Here is a 15,865-nt window from a genome sequence, read left to right on the forward strand (position 1 = left end):
TTAGTATTTAAAAAATGAAATGGAGGTAATATAAATAAAAGGGAGGTTTAGTATGTAAAAGAGGAGTGGATAAAACGCGCGGAAGGGGGAGAAGATGGAAAGAAAAATTGCTCATAAATACGAGGAACAGCATAAGCAGGTGATTGGTCGCTGGGTGAACGAAAGAAGAAAAAGTGGACCTCCTCCCGTACTCTTGGATTGGACTTTTCTGGAAAGATTTTCCTTTTTCTAACATTATTCCCATTTCCTTTTATGATATCAAAAACCCTCTCTTCACTTCCTTCTTACCCCCAGATATTCATTTCCCATTTTACCCTTTTCTTTTAAATTTTTGACCGCTGTCTTCTCAACGGTAAAAAATCTAAGTTATATTTTAACTGGATTTAGTTTGAGAAAGAGAGTAGAGGTGAAGACGAGATTACTTGATACATGTTAATACAATATCATCATCAAATGTATTAAGCACTTGCTAACTCAATCCTCTTTAAATTCGATTTATTAAGTTAATAAATTAACAAATTATCCTATTTTATAAGCAATAAATATATTATAGTATCATAATTTATTAAAAAATAAACATTACGGTTGCGTTTGGTTCATTATTTTAGATATGATTTGGGAATAATATTGGGCAGTTGATAAGGCGTATTACGATGTAAAATTTATAATTTTTAAAAAAGCCCATAGGTTTACTAATTTAATTAAACACCCTAACTATAAAATGACAAACACTCTACCACCCGCGTGCCAGATTCTGGCCACCACCATCGGAATCTAGCTAAAAACTGTGTTCGACACAACCAGTCGGATCTATGTCATAACGCGTCGATATGGCCTTTTCCGGCCAGATCCACCACAATCTGGCCGGAAAAGCCAGATCTATGGCCAAATGTAGTCGTCGACAGCTGCAAAGGTCTATCTTGTCCATCAGCGACAGCCAAAGATATACCTCGTTTCGGTCAATGATGACCATTTCTTTGGTTGTCGTTGACGGTCAATCTGGCTGAAAAAGGCCAGATCGTGAATAACCGATCAATTCGATCGTGGTGTAAGCCATAGGGTATTTTTTCGGCTATCACTGATGGTGGTTACCGGAATCTGACATATGTGGTGGTGGGTGTTTTTACTAATTTTTAAACTTTTTTAGGGGTATTTATGAAATTAATACTTAAAGAGTCTAAGAGTAATTAAAAAATATACTAATATTTCTGATAATTTGTCAAATAATATTTAGAAAATATAATTAGGAAATGGATTGAAATATTGAATCAACACATCCTACAAATTATTGCCCGAGATGTGAAGACCACCATTGGGCATCACTATCAGTGCACAAAAATAAAATAATAATAATAACACTATTAGCATTAATTGATCAATACATCCATCTACAATCATTTTTACAGTAAAATCATGAAACATCATAAGAGGAGAAAAGAATTTGACTAGACCTTTTAGCATCGTGTATCATAATTGTTGCCCTCGATGGACATGTCAGTTCAATCCATTGTTTTTTTTTACTATTAATGAGTGTACTGATTTTATCCATCAGTTGTGATATACTATTGTAAAATAAGAGGCCTTCATTCCATTGAAACTCCCTTTTATCTTAGGACTTCCATATATGTTATAATGTCTTTAACATCGTTACGTATTATAATTATCTTTGACATTTGTTATGTGTTATATTGTTTTGACATTCGTATATATTATAATTATCTTTGACTTCGTTATGTGTTATAATTCTTTTACTTTCGTTATATGTTATAATTGTCATTGACATTCGTTATAGATGAGATTGAGCCAATCATTTTAGTTTTGGTAATATCACTAGACAACTAGACACACAATGACCGATGTCTTGGCACAAATATATTGAAAACATTTTTTTGTTTTTTTATAGATTTTTTAAAGTGTATACATTATTTTATTATTATATATAACTTGATTACAAGATAATTATATTGTGTTTTAATCTTTTGCAAAACTGTTTGTTGCTTTTTATTTGGACTTGTAATGCATAATATATTATTTAAGGAAATGGTTCAACAACTAATTGTGACATTCTCATAAATTGTTTAAACTTGTGTTTTGGTAATTTTAAAATATTTTTAGCTCATCTAACCATCTTACCAAACTTATGTAGCTTACATGGGCGGGACGGGGCCAAAGACCCCATTCCCCACGCTTGTCCCATCCCTACTGTAGAATTCCCCATCCTCACCCCACGGGAATTTTAGAAGCCCGTCCTTATCCCGTTAATTTACATTAACACAATTATGAAAACAAACACATGGAAAAAACTATTTGAACATTGTCACATAATGTTAATTATCTTTCAATGTTGAAATTTGTACACATGATAACACAGTAGTTAATAGTTTAAACTTAGAATAATCCTTTGAGTACTATGAATGGGTACAATCTGTGTACTAACTAAAGCATAGTACCCTTACTATGTGTATATACGGTCTATGCTTTAGTTAGTACACAGATTAGTACCCATCCGTTAGTACCCATAGCATCACCTTAAACTTAAAGCTAAGCACCCCACTAGTCCAAATACATACATTATGTATTTGATCAATTACACCAATTAAAGAACACAATAAAAAACATGCACCAGTAAGATAATTGCGAAATTAGTGAAATAATAGGGGTATATGTAAAGTAAAGGATAGGAGAAGGGCATATCCTCTCAAAAAAACTGTGAATCTTTGCCCCGTATGGGCGGGGCCCGGAATTTGGGGCTATTTGAAGTTTAGAAATATATTTAGAGGAGTTTTTTTATTTTTCAAATAATTGCCTCCGATGTAATGGACCAAAACTACAAGAACAAAAATGGAATAATCCGGGCGATTTTTATTTTTAATCGCACAATAAATCATCTACCTTTTCTGAAAGTTCTCCCCTAATTAAAGGTCCCTAAGATTTCATAAGGCACCCCTATTGTTTCAGCACTGTTAATTTTACGGATTAGAGTATTTATGTTGACATTCAAAAATTCGAAGATTAAGCAATATAACTCACATTAATTTTTTCATACACAGACTAAGTCACTACGTCGGGTGTTTGAAAATGCATTTTTAAATGAGGAAAGTTTCATGAATAAAAAATAAAATACAAAAGATATAAGTGGAACGAAATAATACAACTTACATAAAGATTTGGAAATCTTTAATAACACAAAAAATAAATTTTAAGTAAAATCAATTTATCTTACTATCAATTGTTTTTTTTTAACTCAATGAAACCCATATCAGGTTTTTTTTCTCTCTCTCTCTCCTCTGTGCATAACTTTCCTTATTATTCTTATTTTTTCTTGAAAGAATTGTAGTTACTTGAAAAAACAAATAACCCACTTAAGCAAATAAATAAAAACCCTTGTTTTGGTTAACGAGCTTCATATGGACCAAAATCATATTTTATATATATATATTATATATATATTATATATAATATATATATATTATAGATGAAAGATAATAATGGAAATCTATTTTGCATATCACGGAGGAAAAAGATATGACAGACTTTTTAAACGACAGTGATTCTAAGTTGGACATGTTCGACTTTGATAAAAAAAATGTCCTTAAACTATTATTTAGGCAAGAAAAAACTGTTAAACTCTTTTAAAATTCCCATCAAATACTCATTTATAGCAAGTTTTTTTAATAAAAATAATCTAATAGGGTGATACTCAATTAAAACAAATAAATAAAAATGATTCCTAGGTAGGACTTTTTAAAACGAGAGTGAACCTAATTTGGCATGTTTAACTTCGATAAAAAAAACTGTCCTTAAACTATTATTTAGGCAAGAAAAAACCGTTAACTCTTTCAAAATTTCTATCAAATACTCATATATAGTGAGTTTTTTTAATAAAAATAATATAATAGGGTGATACCAGTAGCGGATTATTAATATTTTTTTTAGGGTGGGCCAAAATATATAAATTTACATATTAATATTAAAAAAATATTTGAGAGTGGCTGGATCCGCCACCGGGTGATACTCATTTAAAATAAATAAATAAAAATAATTCTTGGGTAAGACTTTTTAAACGACAGTGATTCTAAGTTGGCATGTTTGACTTTGATAAAAAAATGTCCTTGAACTATTATTTAGGCAAGAAAAAACTGTTAAACTCTTTTAAAACTCCCATCAAATACTCATTTATAGCAAGTTTTTTTAATAAAAATAATATAATAGGGTGATACTTAATTAAAATAAATAAATAAATAATGATTCTTGGGTAGGACTTTACTTTTCAAGCGAGAGTGATCCTAGTTTAGCATGTGTTGACTTTGAATGCTTTCATGGTCATTGTCTCATTGATCAAGGCTAACGTTATCTTACCTAATTATGAGTTTAGGTGATGAATTATTTTATATGACCACAACAAGTGGTAGCTTAAAAGTATGTTTAAAATAATACATGCTTCTTGGCATATTATAACATACTTTATTTGTTGTACCATTTAATATATCGTCCAGACAATTCTTCCAATTAGATTAATTATGAATATTTAATTACATGTCTTAAAATAAATAAATTGAAAAAAGAAAAAAGATAATGCATCATATTCATGAAGTTAATAAAAATGTCCCCAGTACCTCATACTTAACCAACGCCAACCACCCACCTTTGCATGATTAGAGTAGATTCCACTTGATGCATGTAATTTGGAAAGTACAAAAAAGACCGGAGAGAGAGGGTTAGGTTGGAACTTGGAAGAGAATAAGGATAATAAAGAGGGTGGGGGTTGGGATGTAAAACGTAGATGTATGGGCTTATTGCATAATGGAGTTGGCCCACTTTCAAGAGATGTACTGTTTCCACTCGGGGAAAACAACATTGTCAAATATAGCCTCGTCTCACATCGTTATTGGAACCCTTTGTAGTTTGTTCTCCCATTATCCCATACACTCATTTCATTTTTATAATTTGACTATCATTTACGGCTGTTTCGAAATAAATAAATAAATAAATATATATATATAGTTTTATTATTATTTTTTTATCTTGATGGATTCTGACGTGGCATCATTTGATGAATTTACTTCTTCTGACATAGCCCCCGGGCCCGGCATTTTATTATTAATTATTTGTTTTTTAAAAAGTAATTTATGTTTTAATATTATGTGGATGATGTCAAGCGTGATGATATCTCTTAATCTAACGAATCTATCAATCAATCTAACCCCCTTCGCAAAGAACTTAGACCCAACCTCTACTATTGAAAGTGCGTACCACGCATGCACACCCTTTTTAGTGGGTTCCACTTCTAGACTATGTACTGCATTTTCAGTAAACTTAATAATTACATTTTCTTCCCTCTCGTTTTATGTCTATTTAATCAAGGACCATTACTTTAAACAAAAGCATATACATCTTTATAATAAATTAACGTTTGTTACAAACATGGTTATCAAATCGTGTATCGTATCGTATATCAAAAACCTAATTTTTTAAATCGTGTATCGTATCGTAAGATACACATTTTTCAAAAAAAATAATAAAATAATCAAAATTTTATAAAAATTAATATAATCCCCAAGATTAATTAAAGAATTTTGTAGTATTATTAACTTTAAATTACGGTATTACGTAATCAAAATTAATCATAAAATTCCAAAATCAATGTCAATATCTATATCTCCACTTATATTATTATTATCATGTAAAATGGGCAATACATATTCCTCTTCACTTTCTTCATGCAAAATAGGTAAATTTGGACAGGTTTTAGTGAATTGGGTTGGGTGACCCAGTTTCGACCCAAATTTTTTTTTTGACCTTTGGCCCAAATTAATAAAGTCGTATCGATTTATATCGATATTTTTAAGGATACGAACAGATACGTATCGTATCGTAGGATACATATCAACGTATCGAATGGTTTAGGATACACTCTCTGATACGTATCGTTGGCGACCTATATCGAATCGTATCATATGATACGTGTCGGGTATCGTAGGATACTAACAACCATGGTTACAAACAGAGAGGAAGTACACAACCTTGATACATGTTAATACAATATTCATCATCAAATGTATTAAGCACTTGCATAACTCAATCCTCTTTAAATTCGATTTAATTAAGTTAATAAATTATACAAATTATCCTATTTTATAAGCAATAAATATATTATATGTATCAATAATTTATTAAAAAATAAACATTACGGGTGCGTTTGGTTCATTATTTTAGATATGATTTTGGGAATAATATTGGGCAGTTGAATAAGGGCGTATTACGATGTAAAATTTATAAATTTTTAAAAAAGCCCATAGGTTTACTAATTTAATTAAACACCCTAACATATAAAATGACAAAAACACCTCTACCACCCGCAGTGCCAGATTCTGGCCACCACCATCGGAATCTAGCTAGAAAACTGTGTTACGACACAAACCAGTCGGATCTATGTCATAACGCGTCGATATGGCCTTTTCCGGCCAGATCCACCACGAATCTGGCCGGAAAAGGCCAGATCTATGGCCAAATGTAGTCGTCGACAGCTGCAAAGGTCTATCTTTGTCCATCAGCGACAGCCAAAGATATGACCATCGTTTTCGGTCAATGATGACCATTTCTTTGGTTGTCGTTGACGGTCAGATCTGGCTGGAAAAGGCCAGATCGGTGAATAACCGATCAATTTCGATCGTGGTGTAAGCCATAGGGATATATTTCGGCTATCACTGATGGTGGTTACCGGAATCTGACAAGTATGGGTGGGTGGGAGTGTTTTTACTAATTTTTAAACTTTTTTAGGGGTATTTATGAAATTAATAAACTTAAAGAGTCTAAGAGTAATTAAAAAATATACTAATATTTCTGGAATAATTTGTCAAATAATATTTAGAAAATATAATTAGGAATATGGATTGAAATATTGAATCAAACACATCCTACAATATTATTGCCCGAGAGTGAAGACCACCATTGGGCATCACTATCAGTGCACAAAAATAAAATAATAATAATAACACTATTAGCATTAAATTGATCAAATACATCCATCTACAATCATTTTTACAGTAAAATGTCATGAAACATCATAAGAGGAGAAAAAGAATTTGACTAGACCTTTTGTAGCATCGTGTATCATAATTGTTGCCCTCGATGGACATGTCAAGTTCAATCCATTGTTTTTTTTTACTATTAATGAGTTTGACTGATTTTATCCATCAGTTGTGATAATACGATATTGTAAAATAAGAGGCCTTCATTCCATTGAAACTCCCTTTTATCTTAGGACATTCCATTATATGTTATAATTGTCTTTAACATTCGTTACGTATTATAATTATCTTTGACATTTGTTATGTGTTATAATTGTTTTGACATTCGTTATATATTATAATTATCTTTGACATTCGTTATGTGTTATAATTCTTTTAACATTCGTTATATGTTATAATTGTCATTGACATTCGTTATAGATGAGATTGAGCCAATCATTTTAGTTTTGGTAATATCACTAGACAACTAGACACACAATGACCGATGTCATTGGCAACAATATTATTGAAAACATTTTTGTTTTTTTATAGATTTTTTAAAGTGTATACATTATTTTTATTATTTATATAAACTTGATTACAAGATAATTATATTGTGTTTAATCTTTTGCAAAACTGTTTTGTGCTTTTTATTTTGGACTTTGTAATGCATAATATAATTATTTAAGGGAAATGGTTCAACATAACTAATTGTGACATTCTCATAAATTGTTTAAACTTGTGTTTTGGTAATTTTAAAATATTTTTAGCTCATCTAACCATCTTACCAAACTTATGTAAGCTTGACAATGGGGCGGGACGGGGCCAAAGACCCCATTCCCCACGCTTGTCCCATCCCTACTGTAGGAATTCCCCATCCTCACCCCACGGGAAATTTTAGAAGCCCGTCCTTATCCCGTTAATTTTACATTAACATCAATTATGAAAACAAACACATGGCAAAAACTATTTGAACATTGTCAACATAATAGTTAATTATCTTTCAATGTTGAAATTTGTACACATGATAAACACAGTAGTTAATAGTTTAAACTTAGAATAATACTTTGAGTACTAATGAATGGGTACTAATCTGTGTACTAACTAAAGCATAGTACCCGTACTATGTGTATAGTACGGGTACTATGCTTTAGTTAGTACACAGATTAGTACCCATCCGTTAGTACCCATAGCATCACTCTTAAACTTAAAGCTAAGGCACCACACTAGTCCAAATACATACTCATTATGTATTTGATCAATTACACCAATTAAAGAAACAAAATAAAAAACATGCACCAGGTAAGATAATTGCGAAATTATGTGAAATATATAGGGGTATTAATGTAAAGTAAAGGATAGGAGAAGGGCATATCCTCTCAAAAAAACTGTGAATCTTTGCCCCGTATGGGGCGGGGCCCCGGAATTTGGGGCTATTTGAAAGTTTAGAAATATATTTAGAGGAGTTTTTTATTTTTCAAATAATTGTCCTCCGATGTAATGGACCAAAACTACAAGAACAAAAATGGAATAATCCTGGCGATTTTATTTTTTAATTCGCACAATAAATCATCTACCTTTTCTGAAAGTTCTCCCCTAATTAAAGGTCCCTAAGATTTCATAATAGGCACCCCTATTGTTTCAGCACTGTTAATTTTGACGGATTATAGGTATTTTGATGTTGACATTCAAAAATATCGAAGATTAAGCAAATATAACTCACATTAATTATTTTCATACACAGACTAAGTCACTAACGTCGGGGTGTTTGAAAATGCATTTTTAAATGTAGGAAAGTTTCATGAATAAAAAATAAAATACAAAAGATATAAGTGGAACGAAATAATACAACTTACATAAAGATTTTGGAAATCTTTAATAACACAAAAAATAAAATTTTAAAGTAAAATCAATTTATCTTACTATCAATTGTTTTTTTTTAACATCAATGAAACCCATATCAGGTTTTTTTTCTCTCTCTCTCTCTCTCGTGCATACAATTTCCTTATTACTTATTTTTCTTGAAAAGAATTGTAGTTAGCTTGAAAAAAAAAAAACCCACTAAGCAAATAAATAAAAACCCTTGTTTTGGTAACGAGCTTCAATATGGACCAAAATCATAATTTATAATATATATATATATATATATATATATATATAGATGAAAGATAATAATGGAAATCTATTTTGCATATCAACGGAGGAAAAAGAATAATGACATGAAAAACAAGATGAATATTCGCTAAAATGATACTGTTGACCAATTGAAAGGGATGTAACATGCTACCCTCAGAATAGTTCATGAGTGTTTTTTTTTGTTTTAACTTATTTTCAACCTTTTAATATAAATTGATTTTGGATAATCTTCTTGATGTATGCTTTGTGGAAAAATAATAAATAAACCAATAAAAATTTTAGTTATACTATTAAAAAATATTGAAAAAAATAATAAATTAATATTTTGTTGTATTCTTAAGATTGTTATTTTGAAGTCTTATGTTAGTATTTAAAAAATGAAATGGAGGTAATATAAATAAAAGCGAGGTTTAGTATGTAATAGAGGAGTGGAAAAAACGCGCGGAAGGGGGAGAAGATGGAAAGAAAAATTGCTCATAAATACGAGGAACAGCATAAGCAGGTGATTGGTCGCCGGGTGAACGAAAGAAGAAAAAGTGGACCTCCTCCCGTACTCTTGGATTGGACTCTTCTGGAAAGATTTTCCTTTTTCTAACATTATTCCCGTTTCCTTTTATGATATCAAAAACCCTCTCTTCACTTCCCTCTAACCCCCAGATATTCATTTCCTATTTTACCCTTTTCTTTTAAATTTTTGACCGCTGTCTTCTCAACGGTAAAAAATCTAAGTTATATTTTAACTGGTTTTAGTTTGAGAAAGAGAAAGAGAAAGAGAAAGAGGAGAAGACGAGATTAATAGATAAATAAATAACGATGATAATGTTGTAGCTAATAAAGGTAATGGAGTAATTAGCCATCTTTTTAGTGTTAGCGCTGTCTATTTCTATTAGTGGTTAATGTAGAGAAGAGAGAGAGAGAAGAAAGAATGGATGGAGGGATGCTTTTCGATTTGGTTAACGTCGTAAAGTAGAGTAAGAAAGAGATGGTTCTTTCCTTCTCTCTTTCTTCTCATTTTCCCATCTGAATATGATGTTGCTTTAAACAACCAATTAGAAAAAGAAAATAAAATACAGTAAAATTCGTGCAGTTTTAATAAAAGACTGGAAGGAACCAAAATTATAGAGTAATTAAAATTTATGATTGTCTTTTTCTCTTTTTATCTTTTTGTTAAGGGTTGGATTTAACTTATGATTTTTTTATATGTCTTATTATAAGATTAGTGTTACTCAAAATTATATTAATAAATAATAAATTATTTAATTAAGAAAGGCGTGTACAGGACTCAAAGACAAGACATGAGAGAGAGAAAACAAAGTACTCTTAGTCTTATGAACTATGAGGAGTCATTGATAAAAATGAAAAAATAAAGAGAAAAGAAAAGGCAAGTGGAGAGAGAGAGGGGTAGCTAGTGCCTAGTAGTATTAAGCTGGCCTCGTTTATGCTTTGTATTGGGCAGTGAGGTATACAAGATCTTGAAACATCTACCCTTACAACCTTTTTACAACGCCTCTCTCTTTGTCGTAGGTTCTGTTCTTTGAATACTTAACCTTTGGAGTTTCTTCTCTTCTCCTCTTTATATTCATTCATTGTATTTTATCTTCTTCAAACACAAATACAGAAATAGAAAGAGAGAGTTTCAAGTTTCAACTCCCTGATCTTTCTTTGATGTGAGAGTGGATGATCAGAATTCCGAGTGGTTTTTCTCTTTTAATATCATAGCCTACTCTATATTCCTCCAAATAGTCTCATCTCTTACCAAGAAAAAATGTGGGATCTCAATGACTCACCTTATGATCAACCGAGAGAAGATTAGTCTGAAGGTTGTTCTTCCCATAAAGCCTCCTTAGATGGGGATGATGAGAAAGGCAAACGGGTGAGCTCCATCTCCAATTCTAGCTCTTCAGCTGTGCTCATCGAGGACGGATCCGACGAGGAAGTTGGTGGCGAGAAGGGCTTAAGTTTACAGAGATGCAGCAGTAAAATATTTGGGGTCTCCTTGCCTCATAGCGACTCTATGGAGGTGATTGACCCGCCTGTGACCCGCCAGTTTTTTCCTGTTGATCAGGACCCGGAAATGGGGAGCTCATCCAGTTGGGTGGGACATGATTTCCCTCGGGCTCAGTGGGCTGGCGTCAAATTTTGCCAATCGGAGCCTCTTGCGGCTGCCAAACCGGCTGAAGTTCCTCAGGCTCCGATGAAGAAAAGCAGGCGTGGACCCAGGTCAAGGAGTTCACAGTATAGAGGTGTCACTTTTTACAGAAGAACTGGAAGATGGGAATCTCATATATGGTTAGTCTTTTCGACGTTGTTGTTCTTGTTCAAATCTTTCTCACTTAAATGCAACATATACATATTTGTACACTCTAAAATCATTTATTTATTCATTCTTTTGGTTTTTTGGTTTGAGGTGTAGATGATGATGATCAGAATATTTATTTTTTGGTTTTTGTTTCAGGGATTCTGGAAAACAAGTGTATTTAGGTATGGCTAGAATTTTCTTGGCTACTAGTACTCTAAAATGGAAAAAAAATAAAATAAGGAACGGTTTCTTTTTTTGACTTTGATTGTTGAAACAATATGTTATGTGCTTCGCTTTTTCTGATGCGGGTTGGATGGGTTTGTGTTTTAGGTGGATTTGACACTGCACATGCAGCTGCTCGGTGAGCTCTAGCCCCCTATTGTTTACTAAGATTGTAATAGTTTTGATATTTTTCTCACCTGAAGGGAATGGGCAAGAGAGTTTCATGCGTTTATCAATGGAAAGAGAAAAAAAACTAAAAACTTGTGATTTGCAGTGCATATGATAGGGCAGCAATTAAGTTCCGGGGAGTTGAGGCAGACATAAACTTTAGTATAGAAGATTATGAGGAAGACTTGAAACAGGTAAGAGAGAGAAGGAGGGAGACTATTCTATAGGTTTTTATCTTATCTTCAATAGTTTACACCTTATCTACAACAGTTGTATGCTTTTCTTTGTTTATCTTGCCATTATGACACAAAAGGAAACCATATGAGTTCACATAAGGAAAGATTCTTGTAATTTTGTATGTCTACAGATGAGCAACTTAACCAAGGAAGAATTTGTGCATGTTCTTCGCCGACAAAGCACCGGTTTCCCTAGAGGAAGCTCCAAATATAGAGGAGTTACCTTACACAAGTGTGGAAGATGGGAAGCTCGAATGGGCCAATTTTTAGGAAAAAAGTAATCCCTTTGGATCCTCTTTTCTCATTTAAAATCTCAGTTATTACTTCACCTAGCTTTCTTGATTCTTCCCGCAAGCTTAAATTGTCGAATCTGTGTTGTCAGGTACGTGTATTTGGGCTTGTTTGATACCGAGATTGAAGCTGCAAGGTCCACTAGTTCTCTTCTCATTATTTTGTGTTCATTGGACATTTTTACTGTGGATGGGGGCTTTAAGTTTCTGTTTATATTTCTTGTAGGGCTTACGACAGAGCCGCAGTTAAGTGCAATGGAAAGGACGCCGTCACTAATTTTGATCCCAGCCTCTATGAAAATGAGCTTAACTCTGCCGGTAAAAGTATTTGCCAATTTCTGCTTTTTGTTTTAATTAGCTTTGACATATATTTAATTAAAACATAATATTTGGTATTATGTTCAGGTATTAATGGTGCAGACCACAATCTAGATTTGAGTTTGGGCAGTTCAACTTCAAAGCAAAGCAGTATAGATTTTGGTAGTAGGAAGCAGAATATTGGAACGGATAGGCTTTCGGCACCCTTGCCGTTTGATACTGATTGGCGTAATCGGGGATTTAGACTTAAGGTTTTATTTTATATTAATTCTTCACAATCTTGATTATTTCTTCTTATTGAACTTAATTTAACATGTTTTCAGATAATTGCTCTCCTTTTTTCTTATTTTGTTGGTATTTAACCTAACAGCCCAATCTGCAGCAACAGCAACAACCTTGTAGAAGAGAAAATGATGCGCGTAGAGGAGAAGGATACAGTGAGAATGAAACCATACAACTTCTAAGCCAAACGCACCTACAATCTCCAGGTGTCTCATTCAAGCCCAATGAAATGCAAAGATATGAGCAGTTCAGAAGAAGTGGAGATGCTCAAATACTACATATGGTTCCTCCACATTATAATCCAGCAAATTATCAGGTGATATAGTAGCGCTCGTCTAATTTAATTGATTATATGCCTAAAGCTGAAACTTTTTTAACTTAAAAACAAAATTATTAATGCATATATATATTGTTTTAAATGTTGAGTCAGTTTCCAAGCAGCAGTAAAAGAGGTCGAATTGGGAATGATCTTTCACCATCAACAAATGATCAACAATGGCAATCCGGTGATCCCCAATTGTTTGCAACTGCAGCATCATCAGGATTCCCACCACAGATTAGACAATCTCAAAATTGGCTGCAGAAAAATGGGTTTCCTACTCTCATGAGACCCTCCTAAGCTCATCAAAAGTTGCCATCTCTCACATGTTTGCGTGTAAGCATTTGAAGATCTAAACTTTTTTTTTTCTACTTTCCCATAGAAACCAAAAGAAATCAGAAGAGAAAGGATCTACCGATATTTCCTTCACGATGGGAAACGTTGGTCAATCGGTCAAACTAACAGACAAATGCAATCTTCAGCTAGATATTTTCTGAAGTACTTCTGACTAAAACTGCTGATCCTTTTTTATTATGTCTATGAAATGAAAGATATATATGGCTTTGCCGTCCTATATGGTATTGATTACTGGCACCTATATCCTAATGTTTCTAGTAATTTCTTAGTTAGCTGCGTAGCTCGCATATCTTACATGACCTCATTTATTTATGTACGTTTTCGTAAATTACCCCCTGAGAAAGCATTTTGCTGGCTGGTGCTGGACTGATTTTTTTTTTTTTTTCCCCCCTAATCCACTGATGTGCCATTGCCATTGCCATGTATATTCAATTCTTCATGTTTGTGGGGGTAAAAATCTTTAGCTTAAACTTGCTTACTGAAAATAGAAGTGAAAGCGTAAGAGAGAGAAATTCAGACATATGAAATGGGAATTGTGGTCTCGGAAATATCAATGGATGGTGATGAATAGTCACTGTCATTTTTGTCCTTTGAATCAGTTCTCTCGGCCAAAGTAGTCAGACATCGCTATAATGACGAGAGGGACTTATCATCTTAACACACAAAGCTTTAAAGCAGTGTTGGTATGTAAGGTAGGGAGACTGGGAGGGGTGAAGGATCTCACATTAGACAGCATTTCTCTTTTTTTTTTTTTTTTTTTTTTTTTTTTTTTTTTGTTTTTTGTGGGTTTTACATTTGGATACGGGTTTACTCTCGGCTTTACCCATATAGACAAATGAAGAAAAAGAGTATTTAAGACTTAAGATTAAGAATACAACTGTCCTTGTAGGAGTCGTGGAGACGTTTTGGCCTTTGTTATAACTAAATATTTTGAGTGTTCCTTCTTTGAATCAGCTAGCAGTGTACGAGAGCGGGGTCGAGGCTTTGAATATTGATGAATTCACATGAAGAAACTTAATTAATTGTTTTAAAATATTTGATGACAAAAGTATGAGCTTTGATGGTTTCAATGATATTGCAAATAGGAATAAATAATAAAATACAAGTAGCTATTTCGTCACCTGGGACGTCACTCTAAATATTTTATCAGCACTAACTTTCTGAGCTTACAATTGAAAAGGCCATTGGGGTACACAGATTTTTTTCTTTAAGTGGCAAAGCGCTTACATAGAGGGCTGAATTATTATGTTAAAGTTCAAGGCATCTTTTTCTGCAATCATGAGATCTGTCTAATTATCTCGCATCTTAGGCTAATATAAACTATATATACGCTATGTAATATGTGCATATATGATTAAAATGTAATATATTTTATTTGATGAAGATATAGATAGGATACATATTAATTCCAGGTAAAATTCTCTTGTTATAATTATTTATCAAAATACTCAAATTCTTTGGTGATTTCACATTCACCTTATATGAAATAACAAGGAGTTTGCTCACTTTTTGGTTGTTGGTTTGGGGGTCATTTATCACAATAATGTTGTGACTTATTTAGTTCTTTTGGGTTGTAGAATGTTCACTAGACTTTATATTAATTGAGGTGTGCGCAAACTGGTTCGACACTTCATTATAAAAAAAATATATATATATACACAAACCTGCATCAATTTACATGCTTTTAAAAGAGGAGATTCAATAAACTTTTTTTTTCCCTCAAAATGCAGTTCCATCAGGAAAAAAAAAAAAGGAAAAAAACATGTCGAATTTCTTAGGTGTTTTTTCTTTATTTTTGGCAAAGTTTGGAATCCTATTTTGAGAAGAATATGTTAATCCATCCAATTACTCTTTTATTATATGAGACTATTCCTTTGTCTTTAAGAGTCACGGATAAGATCTCAAAGCGTCTCTCAAGCAAAGAATCACTCTTGCTTTATACGAGCAAATAAGCAACCAGGGAAAAATGTATAAAAGAATTGTCATGGCCATCCAAGTAATTAAAAGAAAAACCGACCAAACCACCAACGACACCGCCCTTAAAAAAAAATAGCAACATAATATATTCTTAAAAAAAAAAAAAAAACACACACAGAAGATAAAGATAACAAAGTAAGTCCATTAGATCCTCTCCTTTGCATCGGATCTAAGAAACACTGTCAATTCTCAGACAAAATTCTTATTATATTTTGTCTTAACAAAATTTATGGAGTGAAATTTATTTATAT

The 15,865-nt window shown here is 32.5% G+C and overlaps 1 protein-coding gene across 1 annotated transcript; it reads left to right on the plus strand.

The window, feature by feature from the left end:
- The first annotated feature begins 10,510 nt into the window (after positions 1 to 10,510).
- On the plus strand, positions 10,511 to 14,038 carry LOC116129913 (AP2-like ethylene-responsive transcription factor TOE3). The gene is made up of 10 exons (XM_031415657.1): positions 10,511 to 11,435; positions 11,602 to 11,627; positions 11,776 to 11,806; positions 11,942 to 12,029; positions 12,203 to 12,348; positions 12,454 to 12,498; positions 12,588 to 12,679; positions 12,767 to 12,930; positions 13,050 to 13,277; positions 13,392 to 14,038. The coding sequence occupies exons 1-10, from the start codon at positions 11,161 to 11,163 to the stop codon at positions 13,578 to 13,580; spliced, it is 1,284 nt and encodes a 427-aa protein (XP_031271517.1). The 5' UTR covers positions 10,511 to 11,160; the 3' UTR covers positions 13,581 to 14,038.
- Positions 14,039 to 15,865: the final 1,827 nt, after the last annotated feature.

This window comes from Pistacia vera, unplaced genomic scaffold, assembly GCF_008641045.1.
Source record: "Pistacia vera cultivar Batoury unplaced genomic scaffold, PisVer_v2 Contig214, whole genome shotgun sequence".
Taxonomy (NCBI): Eukaryota; Viridiplantae; Streptophyta; class Magnoliopsida; order Sapindales; family Anacardiaceae; genus Pistacia; species Pistacia vera.

What these genes read in the sequence shown, in the direction of transcription:
- LOC116129913 (XM_031415657.1), top strand. Translation starts at nt 11,161, where the DNA reads ATGGAGGTGATTGACCCGCCTGTGACCCGCCAGTTTTTTCCTGTTGAT. An exon ending in TGGAAAACAAGTGTATTTAG is followed by an intron (nt 11,628 to 11,775) that starts GTATGGCTAGAA and finishes TTTGTGTTTTAG; the next exon opens with GTGGATTTGACACTGCACAT. An exon ending in ATAATCCAGCAAATTATCAG is followed by an intron (nt 13,278 to 13,391) that starts GTGATATAGTAG and finishes ATGTTGAGTCAG; the next exon opens with TTTCCAAGCAGCAGTAAAAG.